The sequence below is a fragment of the Condylura cristata genome, unplaced genomic scaffold (genome assembly GCF_000260355.1).
Source record: "Condylura cristata isolate star-nosed mole 26May11 unplaced genomic scaffold, ConCri1.0 scaffold00011, whole genome shotgun sequence".
Lineage (NCBI taxonomy): Eukaryota > Metazoa > Chordata > Mammalia > Eulipotyphla > Talpidae > Condylura > Condylura cristata.
The window spans coordinates 5,988,999-6,002,988 of record NW_004567112.1 but is presented as its reverse complement, the minus strand read 5'-3'; the positions used below and the strand labels follow the sequence as shown (position 1 = coordinate 6,002,988).

General features: G+C 47.6%; 1 protein-coding gene across 1 annotated transcript; it reads left to right on the top strand.

Moving 5' to 3' along the window:
* FAM45A (family with sequence similarity 45, member A) lies at window positions 1-13,772 on the top strand. The gene is made up of 9 exons (XM_004680398.2): window positions 1-77; window positions 2,331-2,527; window positions 3,924-4,003; window positions 6,749-6,897; window positions 7,837-7,948; window positions 9,378-9,478; window positions 10,349-10,456; window positions 12,361-12,455; window positions 12,887-13,772. Exons 1-9 carry the CDS (start codon window positions 23-25, stop codon window positions 13,061-13,063), a joined length of 1,074 nt encoding a protein of 357 aa, XP_004680455.1. The 5' UTR covers window positions 1-22; the 3' UTR covers window positions 13,064-13,772.
* Window positions 13,773-13,990: the final 218 nt, after the last annotated feature.

The window sequence follows — 13,990 nt, the reverse complement described above, 5'->3', positions numbered from 1 at the left end:
GAGCGGAGCGCGGCGGCGGAAGATGGCTGCGGTGGAGGCGGCGGACACTCAGCTGATGCTCGGAGTCGGGCTGATCGGTGAGGACGCAGGCGCCCTGCCCCGCTGGCCCGCTCCCCAGTTCCGCCTCCACCTCCGCCTGGGCTCAGCTGCCTCGTGGGGAGGGCGCGGCCCCCTCTATGTGAGGCCTGGGCGGGGGACTTCGCGGCCTGGCCTCCGCGCGGGGACCCGGCCTGCCATTGATCAGTTCACTCGCGGATCCAGGCCCCCCGGGATTGGGCAGTGGGGCGAGGGGGCCCCGGGGCCTCCCAGGCCCGAGGGCCGGGCTCCTGGTGGACGCCCGGCGCCGCCAAGGGGCCGGACGAGGAGTGAGACGGAGCCCCGGCGGCTGCGGGGCCGCTGCGCTGGCCGCCGGGGTCGGGGTCCCCCGGAGCGTCCGCGAGCCGCGCGGGACTGGCTGCTTGACCCGAGTCATGTGACCGGTCGGTGGCAGAGATGGTGGCCCTAGGTGCCGCTCATCGTGCAGGGATTTTCTCCCGTTTAACTCAGCCCGGCGCCGGGGGTTATGGACAGTGTTTGATTCCCACCTGACGGGGAGCAGATGGAGCCCCAAGGGTGTCAGAGGTGCACGCTGGGGAGTGGCGGAGCCAGGTCTGGGTCCCCTGCCTTCTAATCCCTGAGCCCCGAGTCCCCCCCGGAGCACTGCTGCATATGGCCTGAGCAGGAGTGTCTCTCTCATCACATTCCGTGGCCCCGGCTAGTTTGAAGGATTTAATGGATGCTTGGGACCTTTGGGCTGCAGAACGCCCAAGTGGGGGACCTAAGTGTTTCAGGGTCTGGTGAGCCCTCTCACTCCCCACACTCCCTGGCTTCTGCAAGCTCGGGGTTGCCCGTCTGTGGGTTCCTTGTGTGCGGTTGTCCTTTGGGAAAAAGTCTCTAATGAGATCTTTACATGTCCTTAAACTCTACTTTCGCTTAGCTTGCAAGAACGTTGCTGGGTTTAGCTAAGCTGGAGAAATGGGCTATTTTTCAGTGCCTCCAAGTAGTGCATTTAGCAGGGAACCATCTTCTCTGTTCCTTTCTGGCATTATTTTAAATCTGCTTCAAGGCAAAGTTAAGGTATTTCAGGCATCTTAGTCCAGCTTGAAGATACTCTGAATTAAGGTTCAGTTAAACTCTGACATTATCTGGTGAAAGTGGAGAAAGAAAAAACTTGCTGTTTTCCATTCAGGTTTGGTTTTGTTTTTTAAAAGTTCACATGCATTTAAAAAGGATTTTCCTCAAAATAAAGGGAGAGATGACCCTCCCCGTTATGAAACAAGGAAAACCACATATCGATAATTGCTGAAGCTGAGTCATTTTATTTTTGTTTTTACATACTTGGTATTTGCCATGGTAAGAATGGGGTTTATAGTGTTTGTTTCTTTGGTTTTTAAGTTTCTAGGTCAAAACCTGGATTCTTACTGCCATATATATATATATATATATATAAACTTTCTCTAAAGCTTTAGGCTCTTTTTGCCTGGAGTTTTTATTAGTAGCAAATTGCTCCTATTTTGTTTTTGAGGTGACTACTTTGACGATGAACCTTCATCTATGATTGGATAACTTTTATTATTATTAATTCTTAAATGTGAATTCATATATTCATCTCTAACTTGATTTAGAAGAGATGTCACCTTTTTTTTTTTAAGATTTATTTATTTATGCATACAGAATTGGGTTACAAGCCAGATATGCAGGGGTGGTGAGAGGATTCACCAGAGACAGAAGGAAGCAGAACAAGCAGATCAACAAATTATACTGCTGAGGGGAGCAGCGGGCAGGTCAGGAAAGATCTGCGGGGCCATGTGGGTCACCTCCAGGCAGGGGATGGAACTCGCACTGAAGCACCTTCGGTCAGCTTGCATTGCTGTGTCCTTACCTGCTGTGCCACCAGGGAGGGCCCGATGTCACCATTTTCTTCATGTCTGATTTTGTTTTCAACAAAATTTCTATGTATTTATTAAGGATCTTTCCAACCAGATAAACATGTTAATTATTACTTTACAAGAATTTGTGTGGCAGGAGGTAGGGAAGATCTCTATCTGTAAGGCTAGATTTTTATTCATGATGTATTATTGAGCTTTTTATTCAGACGCACTAGAACCTCCCTTCACAAGAGCTAGATAATCTGAACAGTCTCCATTCGTGGGAATTTGGAGTCTCACCTTCTTGGGTTTTCTGTAAAAGGGGGTGTTAAAGCTAGTCCCACTAAGTGTTTGAGTAACCAATCCATTCACACCCTTGGTGCTGTTTGACATTCTCACAGTGACCACATCTTTCCACCATAGAAAAGGACACAAATGGAGAAGTTCTGTGGGTGTGGTGTTACCCGTCCACGACAGAGACACTAAGGAGTCTGCTCCTGAGGAAGTGCTGCCTTACCCACGAAAACAGACTTCTCCATCCCTTCGTCTTCGGTCAGTACCGAAGAACCTGGTTTTATATCACAACAGTTGAAGTTCCAGATTCTTCAGTTTTGAAAAAGGTATGACAGCGTAAGATCAGAAAACTAGAGCTGTTTAAAGTGACCTAAGGTTATTCTAGTAACTCTGTATTTTCTTATTTTAAAATCTTATTTTAAAAGATTTATTTATGCATAGAGAACTGGGGTGCAGGCCAGTAGTGGGGTGTGGGGAGAGGACTCACCAGAGACTGAGTGGGGCACAGAACAGGCAGATACACTGAAATACACTGCTAAGGGGAGCAGCGGGCAGGTCAGGAGAAGTCTGCCTCCCCACGTGGGTCACCTCCCTCACAGGGGATTGAACTCCTGCTACAGAGGCTGCAGGTAACTTCATAGTGCTGTGCTTTAACCCTTTCATAGTGCTGTTCTTTAACCCTTTGTGCCACCAGGGAGGGCCTCAGAACTTTTCTTGCAGAAAATATTGATGGATATATCCCCAAGTAGATTTATCTGATTGTCAAAGTATAGAAACATCAATCTCAAGTCTCTTTTTAAGATTTGAAAAATAACAAGACTTAGAGACTTTTTGAAAATGTATCTTTTAGATGCTTTACTTTTGATAAAGTAATTTATAATAATAGAGGTATTATAATAATAGAGAGGAATTTAGAATACTAGAGTTAAATTAGTGGTTTGTTTGGTCTTTTCCTTTATGCTTATTATAACAGTGCCTTTTAGATGATATAGACAATTGACTATTTCAGGAATGGAATGGTTTTCACAATATGAATTATATTGGGATATATTTTTCTACTTATTTTTTAAGATTTATTTATTCATGTATACAGCACCAGGGTACAGGCCAGAGGTGCAGGGGTGCAGGGGTGGTGAGAGGACTCACTGGAGACTGAGTAGGAAGCAGAACAGGCAGATCGATGAAGCACACTGCTGAGGGGAGCAGTGAGGAGAGGTCTGCCGCGCCATGTGGTCACCTCTCCCGCCAGGGATCACACCTGTGCTGAAGCAGCTGCGGCTGGCTTCTCAACGCTGCACTTTAACTGGCTGCGCCACCAGCTCCCTAGTATTTTTGTCCTTTTTCATCCTATTTCATGAATGAAAAATAATTGCTAATTGAGGAAGTGACATAGCCATCCTAGTTCTGGTTTTGATGAAGTTTGGAGACTTTAAATAGCATGCACATTTTTAGTATTTGACATAGTCTTCGGAAAAAATTTCTAAGCCCCAAATTTGTGTTTTTAGTAGGAAACTAAATCTATATGTATTGATATAAATACATATGTATTTTAGGTGTGTGTCTATATATAAAGTATAAAGAAGCAAATGAATACTGTTATATTTTTATCTTTTTCTTAGAAAGCTAGTCTGTCTTGTCTAAGAGGTTTGTTGGAATATAGTGATTAAAAACTGATTCTATGAATGTGTCTTAAAATGTGCTTTTTTTGTTTCTTTTGGACAGGTGACTCATTTTTCTATTGTTCTCACCGCCAAAGATTTTAACCCAGAGAAATATGCCGCCTTCACTAGGATATTGTGTAGGTCTGTATGTATGAAAACTATTAAATGCTAATATCCGTAAATGAAGATCTTACTCAATAGTTACAGAGCAGATTTCTACACCAAGGAAGTCAAGTCAGCCCTCTGTTACCCCAGCTTAATCAGTACTGGCTGTTTTGAGAGACTGTTTTCTAAAGAGGAACTTTCTCCTCTTCTTCCATAACTGCTCCTTTCACTTGGGAAAATGGCAGGGAGAGGAGAAAAGGCAGTTTGCACAACTTTTGTAGTTCCTGCGTATTTGGAGTTATTTGCCACTTTTGGTGTGTTATTGCTACTCACTTCCAATCTGGAACTTTGCTTAGCTGGATGGAAAAATTCTGTGCTTAAAGAAGTGATAGTGATAGTGACTTAAGTGGATTAGGCCCTGTGGGCTGCCCGGTGTGGCTTTCTAGGGGATGTGTTTCATCTCAGCTGTTGAAAAACACTTACCCAAGATCTAACAGTCTGCTTGCTTGCATTGGTAAGCGTATTGAGTGGACTTAACGAAAGCTTCCTTATGCGATTGGGATGTTGGCTTTTTCTTTAACCAAGGCTCTTTGCGGGGGTTTAGGTTGGTTTTTGTTTGTTGACATTGTCACTAGGTAGAACTCTAATTCTAGGTGTGACGTTTTGTCTCAGCCCACGCCCAGCAAGTAGGCTTTGGGGGAGGCAGAGGACTGTTTTCGTTTCTCCGGCTCTGCACGCACGGCACGGCATAGTGGAGGACACCTTCCCATCCCTGTGAAGGAGGACATATATATATACATAAAAGGAGGACACCTTCCCATCCCCCAGTTAGGTTGTGTTTTAACAAAGCAAGGGCTTGCTGTGTTTGAACAAGCCTGCTGCAATAAATGGACTTACCATTCTCCGAAGATACCTTCCAGGTGCGTGGCTCCCTTTGGAGTATGAACGGTTATTGAATGCAGGCCTGACACGAAGGGAGGTTGATTGTCCAGAAGCCAGAACTGAAAACACTGCAGAGGTGTTTTTGAGTAAGCACTGGACTCCCGTGTCACTCGATTGACTTGGGGCTAGGTTACGTCTCTGAATTCACTGAAATGTTCTGTGGTCCCAAAGTCCAAGCTGCGTTAGACCCCGCTCCCTGCCCAGGAGGATGGCAGACAGTGTCTCGGCCTCCGTGGGGCTCAGTCTGGGGGCCTTGTGGATTCTCTCCTGCTGCAGGGCCCGAGAAATGAGGACTCAGCTGTGCCTGATACCCACAGCCCCTGCCCCTCACTGCACGCTTGTGCTTGCCTTGCATGTGCTCAGCACGCGCACACACTCTCACTCTCGCTACACGGGCATGTGTCTGCCTGCACACCCACAGGCCACACACTGATGGGGGGGGGGGTCCTTGCTGTGCGCAGTGGCCAGGGCAGCGTGGGAGAGGGGTCCATTTCCAGGGTGGGACCCAGGTCAGTAGCCCGGCGGAGAAGCGGGGTTTCATGCACACGTGGAGCCGGGGGTCAGCTATTTGTGGGTGTCGGTCAAAATCGGCCTTGTGGGCTGTCCGGTGTGGCTTTTCTAGGGGTGTATTGGAGTGTTCCAGAGCTGCCACACGCCATCGTAAACCTCACCTCCTTAGGGTTGGCCATTACCTTGTATAGGTTCTGTTTTATTTTTAATCATGTTTTCATGTTTTTGTTGGTGGTGATAATGTAAGCTCATAATAAAAATATAGAAGCTGTGGAAGGGAATCTAGAGAAAATGAAGTCCCTTCCTCCCCAGCCTCAGCTCTGCTTCCCATAAGCCTCCTGGGCCAGTTTTCTTTACGTTCTGTCAGATGTTTTCTCAATGTATAAACATGTATGAGTTCATGGCCCCGCCTGTGTTTTTTTGTATGTATATATGTACTTGAAATGCATGTATAAGCATGTTGTCTCGTAGCTTACCGTGTTCATTGTTCTCTACATTTTTTTTCTCATTTTGCATCAAAATAACTTCAAAGCCCTGATGAGTGACATCTGACAAACAGCTGAAACATTTGCTTTTCCCCCACTCTACAATAAATACAATTTTTCAAACAATGATTTTTATTAGTTCCAATTTTCTAGCCCTTCAGCTACTGAAAGGCCTGTGTAGGTCCAGTGGTGCTTTGCAAGCAAAATTTAGTTACTCAGGAAGCGCTCGCAGGGGGAGGGACTGTAAATGCAGCCAGTTGCCTGTCAGCATTTTCTGGAATTTTTAACTTGATGATGAATGTAGCTAGGAACTAAGAGAGTACCATGAGGATACTCTCCTAGTTATCTAAATATAGCCTCCTCTGGGAACTGATAATAAATACAGGTTCTGCAACTAATTACTTGCCTTCTCTGTGAACAATGCAGAAACCCCTTTCTTGTCAAAGGAAATCCTAGCAATAAAGCAGAGTTGTTATGACTAAGAGCAGCTGTGAATGTAAGAATAAAAAGAGCTAAGTGTACGGTACTGGGGAGAACGAGGAGGCCTCGAAAGTCTGCAGTTCATTCTCTTGCCCACGCCAGTGCCACAGGCTTCCCCAGACGGAAGGAGAGTGCTGGCGTCAGAGAATCATTGAAGTCTTCTCAAGTGTTTTCTTTTTTTAACACATTTGCAAATTCAGTAGTAGAGATAATCATGTCAAGAAAAGATTCAAGCATTCTGGAGCAAGTCAGCAGGCTGGCCGTAGCAAGTGGGCCGAGATTCTCAACAAAGTACCCTGCCTAACCGCGGTGCTCTCTCTGTGGTTCTTGCGAAATAAAAGCCGGTTGCTCTTTGCCCTTACAGAATGTACCTGAAGCATGGGAGCCCGGTTAAGATGATGGAGAGTTACATCGCTGTTCTCACAAAGGGGATATGCCAGAGCGAGGAAAACGGCTCTTTCCTCAGCAAGGATTTTGATGCCCGAAAAGCATACCTGGCGGGCTCCGTCAAAGGTAAAAAGTCATAGCCACAAGAATGCAAAACACAAGAAACTGCCCATCCCGGGGGTTCCATCCCAATGCCAGCTCCCCAACCAGGTGGTCTCCGTGGCGCTGACGTGCCCCGTCTTATCGTTCTTTCCACCTCCGTTGTGATTCTCGCCCATGGGGAGGTAATTCAGCTGCTGCACCCTCTGATGTGGTTCAGCTTGTGTCCCAGGAAAGCAGATTTTTTTGGTGTTTCTTCTCCTAGGATTCTGTTCTTTTAGCAGCGGGCTGAGCATCGTGGCTTGAGGCCTCTGCCGACTCCCAGAGTCTGTCTCTGGGTCTTGGCGCTTCTCTGTGGAGCTCAAGCTCTGTGCCATTGTTCCCACTTTCCTCACTCAGCAACCCCTCTGCTCCACACATGCACAACTCTCACAGCTCACTCTCTCTCGTACACAAAGACACACACGGGTGTTTCTCTCCTGACTGGAAAGTCCAGGATGACAGCCCAGGGCTGAGCCACAGACCTCAGGGCCTTAACAGGGAGGAGAGGGGACCCAGGGCGATGCCTCCTGTGTCCGAGGCCTCCCGGTGCAGTCTTCCCTCACCAGCCCGCTGGGCTGCGGTTTGTAAGCCTCCCCCACCAAGGGCTAGGTGTTTGTCAGAGGGACTTGAGAAGTCTTCATGGCACAGGGAGGCGCTGCTCCCCCTGCACGTCACTTACTGCTCTCTCACGAGTGTGAGCGCAGCTGTGTGTGACCTCAGCTGCTGGCATGGGCGGCTGAAGGGAGCCCGGGCAGGTGCTGCGTCCGCAGACCCACCCACCCTCGGTGCTAGCAATGTTGACTGAGGCCTGTTCTCTGAAGTAAATGATTTTGCACTCATGTGAAAAACATTTTTTCTAATGAAAAATGTATTTCCTCTTTTCACATTTTAACACAGTGACATTCTAATTTCTTTTGTTTTAAGACATTGTGGCTCAGTTTGGAATGGAAACTGTTATCTTACATACAGCACTGATGCTGAAGAAAAGAATTGTGGTCTACCACCCCAAAATAGAAGCCGTCCAGGAGTTTACAAGGTGAGGTCTCCAGTCCTTGAAAATTGAACTTTGTCAGCAGCCAGGGCAGGAATGGGGGTGTTTCGATATTGTGGGGCACCCCTCTGGTAACAATGGAATGTGGAGCGCGGGGGTAAGATCCATTTTGGTCCAGTGTTTTGATTTACATTTAGTGGTCCGGGGTCTCAAAACGTGGACAGATTTTTCTTTAAATTTAGAAATACGGATATTTTTGAGCAGGAAGTAGGCCAGCTTTTCCTTTCCAGAAAGTAATTATCTTAGCCTGGTGGCCCGGCTACTTGCTTGCCGTGGTCACATCCAGGCAACCCTGGGTCGGGGAGCTGGGGGTGAGAAGTGTGTATGTGTCCAGTAAATCCTTGGGTGCACAGACAGGCCCCGACCCAGGGGTCACAGAATCTTTACCCCCATTTTAGGTACATTGTTCCTTCTTCGTCTTGACCATAGGCGCTTTTCTATTAAAATTCGATGTCTGGGTTTTTTTCCTTTGCCGAGTCTACCTTGTTTTTAGATTCTTTAGTAAAAGTGGGTGGGAATGGGCTAGCATTTGTCCCATTTCTGAAGCCAAGAATTACATACATCATCTTAAGTGATTGTGTTTTCTCGTGTAAGAGAAATGATACCCTGATAGGACGCGTTCTTTCCCTGTTTTACGAAACAGAAAATTGCACCCTGCGAGGCTGAAGGCTGGAGAATGGAAGGGTTGGTGCTTTGTTGTCAGAAGCACTAGTTAATCTCAGGGAAGATGAGCCAAACCATACAAAAATGAAGAAAGATGTAAAAAATAGATAAAATCTCGGGAGGGAGCCTCTTCACTCCATGACCTCTGAGAAGATGCTGGATGTCTCTGAGCTTCAGCTTCTTGATTGTAAAAGATACCATCTGCCTCCTAAGCCTGGATACCGCGTCTGTACCGTGCTGGCTGTGGACATGACCCCCCCGCCCCACCCCACCCCATGGGCCTGCACCTTAGAAATGAGCACTGTGGGTCGGGATGGCCTCAGACCTTAAGCAAAGGGGCCAGAATTTTCACCCTGCTCCCTGTGACTCCCAGTTATGCTTCTGAAACTGGGGTATGGCCTGAGATAAGTAGCAGGATTCAGGGGGCTTGCAAGGCCACAGATCATTTTGGCTCATCTTCCCGTAGTGGCTTAGCAGAACTTTTGTGCGTGTGCTTTAGGAAACCTATTTTGCATAAAAACAAACAAAATGGTTTGTAAGTTGGACTGGAATTTTAAATAACATTAACAAAAACTTCAAACAATTTTTTGGTGGCCATCTTGAATTTTCTGTAGCTGATCTGACCCCCCAAATCAAACATTAATGTGAAGCTTGGGCTCTGCCTCCTCCTTTCCTGCTGGGGGTGATGGGGGAAGCTGGAGCGCTGAGGGTCTGTGATGCACCCAGCAGCACCCTGGCCCTTGCTCCCCAGGACACTGCCCGCCCTGGTGTGGCACCGTCAGGACTGGACCATCCTCCACTCCTACGTGCACCTCAGCGCGGACGAGCTGGACGGCCTGCAGATGTGCACAGGTAGCCTGGGCGGGGGTGGGATGGGGGTGGGCGCCCTCCTGGTCCCAGTCCCGCCGGGTCCTTGGCTTTGTTGTTTTCCCCTTAGGTAGATTGGTCAAGCCTGGGGAGCACTGATCCAGTGATAGGAATGGAGATGAGCAGTGTTCCCGCCCCCATCCCTTTTATCTTTATCCCTGCCCAGGTTCTTCCCTTAAAGGATTGCCTACCAGTGATTTGACCTCAACTTTTTTTTGAGATCTTCCCCATATTTTTTCTCAAAGGAGAAAAAGCTTATTTTAAATGATGTTATACTTATGTAGTCATTTTTAACAAGAATTGAGAATAATTGAACATATACAGTATTGCTTTCATCTATAGGATCCTGACTCCAGTGACACCGATTTTTTGTGTTAGATTTTCTGGGTTTTTCTTAACAGTGAAGGTTATTATGCCCTTCATACTGTCACAGCCTTAAAGGACCCATTCAGAAAATGATCCTACCAGTAGGAGCTACACTGGTGGCTTCTTTCACATCAGGAAATATTTTTTCCATAAAACACTAGATAATATTTATGTGAATTATAAAAACAGCAGAAGGCACATTGGCGGATGCCCCGGTCTGCCCCCACCCCAGCGGCGATGGCTGGATGCACGTGCCTGACGTCAGCCTTCCTCCTGGATGCTGGGGGCCAGTTTTGCCTCCTTGGAGTCATGTGGGTTTCTTCAGGCAAAGGACAGTACTGTGGTCTTCATAAACGCCCCTGGTGCAGCCCACGGCACCTCGGGACAGAGCAGGGGAGAGCCACAATTGGCGGGCTTGTAGACCCCCTCTCGGCTCGGCCTCAGCGGGCTCCTTCCTGCCCCAGCGCGTGGGTCCTCTTTGTGATGCAGGTTATGTCGCTGGATTTGTGGACCCAGAGGTGGTGAACAGGTCGGACCTCTATGACGTGTTCGTGAACCTGGCAGAGAGCGAGATCACCATCGCCCCACGTGCGAAAGGTCGGTCCCCTTCTTGACGCCAGTTAGAGGCTAAGCAGTTTTGAGGCTGATCTCGACAACCAGCATTTGCGGGTGGGCTTCACTCACTGTGCCGAAGCTGAGGGGGTTTTCTGGGCCAAGATACAGTATCTCACAGACCGAGCTGTGTTCGTGATGCGGCCCGAATACAGGGCTCCATGGTGATGTCAGTAAGGCGATAGCCCGTCTTTTCTTCTCCATTTTTATTAAAACTATTTTTTTTAAGATTTATTTATGCATACAGAACTGGGGTACAAGCCAGAGGTGCAGGGGCGCTGAGAGGCTTCACCAGAGGTGGAGTGGGGAGCAGAACAGGCAGATTGATGAAGCATTCAGTAGTGGGCGGGTCAGGAGAGGTCTGGCCCGCCATAGGGGTCACCTCCGTGGTGGGGATCAAACTTGCACTGAAGTGGCTGCCGCTATCTTGCAGTGCTGCGTCCTAACCCATTGTGCCACCAGGGAGGGCCCACTTCTTTGTTTTTCTGATTAAAAAAGATGGCTATGGCTGTGTGACAAATCACTTCTAAACTTAGCAGTGCAAAACAACTGTTTCTCATCACAGGGAGGACCCAGGGCACCTTTTATGACTACCTTTGCAAGTCACATAACACTATTTCCTCCATTCAGTCCGGGCCACATTTAAGGGGGGAGGAAGTAGGCGCCCCCACCTCGAAGGAAGGCGTGCCAGCGAGTATAGCCATTTATCACTAGCGGGGCTGGAGTCTTCCTGAAGGCTCTCTCGGTAAGCACAGGGAATGAAGGTTCTGGACTAAAGATCAGAAGAGGGTGTGGCCAGTGTTGTCATCCCGCGGCTTTAAGTTGTGGGATGCAGCTGTATGAAGGGCAGTGATGGGGTTAAACGTGGCCGAGCCCAAGACACTACTGGGTGTTGGTTGTGGGGGGCAGTTACCAACACAACAGCTTTTGTGTTCTTTCTCCTAAAACTGGGAGCTGCTGAATGCTGGTTAATGCTTTGTTAGCTGGGTTCTGATCACATGAGGTTTACATCACATTTATATTAATATGAACAACTTCACATTAATGAGCCAGAACTAGTTTCTTTTTCATTGTTTTAAAATGACAAGCATAATGCACGTTCCTGAAGAAAAATTCAAAGCAGAGCCAGGCCTTTGGGAGGGCCTGCCTTTGGGAAGTAGAGGTGTGGTAGGCCAGCCAGAGCCCGCGCCGCCTCAGTTGCTGAAGTGTTGGGAACAGAAAGGGGGCTCCCCGCTGCATCTGTTGCCGAGTCTGTGATATGGGCTTCTCATTCAAAAGGGTTTTGCCCCTCGAAGTGACAGATATCACTGTTCATCTCCGGCCACAGAAAGTAGCCAGGTGTACAACCCACGGAACAAGGCTGATGGGAATTACTGCCTCACAGTATCCCTGCTGGAAAGATAAACTTGATTTTTAAATTTTTATTTATTTTTGCATAGAAGAATTGGGGTACAGGCTAGAGGTGTGGGGGATGAGAGGCTTCCACAGAGACAGAGTAGGGAGCAGAACAAGTGGATTGACTGAAACAGACTGCTGATGGGAACAGCAGGTAGGTCAGGAGAGGTCTGCTGCGCCCTGTGGGTCACCTCCCTGACCGGGGATCGAACTCGTGCCGCAGTGGCTGGCGATAGCTTCACAGTGCAGTGCATAACCCCTTGTACCACCAGGGAAGCTTGAGGCTTGGTTTTTAGTACTGGTGTATTTTGGTTTTGGGTATGAAGGCCGAGTATTCCTTACCTCCTAGCCTGTGTGGCCCTTTTCCTTTTCATAATAAAATGTGAATGTTTTATTATGAGGTTGTTGGTTGCCTTGTGGAAATGCCCTCCTCCTGTATGATTTTTCAAATCACATGGCATAATGCTTTATTATGTAAACTTCTCTTTTATCAGAGACCATGACCATGGGCAAGCTGCACAAAGAAATCGGCCAGTTCATCATTCAGTCTGCAGAAGACCCAGAGAAGTCCGACAGCCAGGTGATACAGGTGATGCCTCGTGCTCCTACCCCTGCCCCCCGCTCTGGTGCGGCAGCTGCCTGGGTTCGCATGGACAGAGTGATGGGAGGGAGGGAGGCCAGAGGCTGGTGGCAGGTGCTCAGACCCCCAGGCCCTAGATTCCATGCTCAGAGCTGTTGCCAGACTGCACAGCTAGAGACAGGCTGCTGGGCCCGGAGCTGGAGCACGGTGACAGTGGCACAGCGAGTGAATGTACTTAATGCCACCGCACTGGCCGCTTAGAAGTGGCTGAAGTGGCTAGAAACAACTTCCTTTGATGCTGACCTTGCTAAACTCAGTGTTTCCATGTTTCTTAATTTATGAACTTTTAAAAGACAGCAGGAAGAATTCCATCCTAGTGCAACATTCGGATTTGTCGCTGCAGACACTAACACGGTGTGTACTTCCCTGTTGTATTGCAGGATATTTCCCTAAAAACAAAAGAAATCTTCACCAACCTGGCACCATTTTCAGAAGCTTCCGGTGAGGGAGAAAAGCTGGTACTCAATTTGGAGGCCCTAAAACAGAGAAGACTTCCACCAGCCACAGAGAACTTCCTTTACCAGCTGGCAGCAGCTGAGCAAATGCTGAAGCTCTGAGGGCCTGACCACAGCTGTGGGGCTTCTAGCGAGTCAGCAAGCTCTTACGGTCGCCCGTTCCCTGTGTAAAACGCTGCAAATAACAGCAACGGTCTGTTTTGAATGATTTATTTGAAAGTATTGAGATTGGACCTAAAAATGCACTGAAACGTGACAATCCTTCCTCCCACCTGGCTCGTTTCCTGCGCTGGTCAGGACCGTCACACCTACACGTGAGGACACCACAGCCCGATGTCATGCAGCGAGGAAGTTCTGTGCAACCCCAGAACATTCAGATGCCTTCGTCATTCCCAGCTCCAGTTTGTCTTTGTATGGCCACAGACTACTGGCTTACTTTCAGAAAGCTGCCTGAAATTTTGCTTTGTATTCTTCTAGGAAGAACTTAAATTCCTCATGAGGGGCTCTTTAACTTTTCAACCAAATTCCTACGTTTTCTGCAGAACTGTCTAGAACATCACGCAAAACACCCTGCAGTTGCACTTTCTTGTAAAAGAAATTTTTTTTCTTGGCCTTTGAACATTGTGCCTATATTATGGAGGTTTTGCATAATTTTGTACTCAAGTCAATGACTTTAATATTTATACCGTCAGAGATAAGCACTTGGCAAACTTAAGCCATCAGTACTTCAATTAACCCTGTTGCTAGCAATATTCTTTTGGAAAGATGGCAATCCTCATATTGTGGAATAAAATAAATAACTGGAATGTAATGGGCTTAATGACAAACAGCAGCTTTTTTTAATTAGTAAGGGAGTGGACTCATTAACCCCCTGGAGGGCTAACCAGCATCTTCAAACAACTTAACGTAAATTGGCCACATGATCTTGTCTAGCTATGTACCTTTAGTTTTAAAAACTGGAGAACCTAAAACTTAGAAAAGCAGCATGGAAGTCTAAACTTGTGATTGGGGCTTATATATTCTTATTTA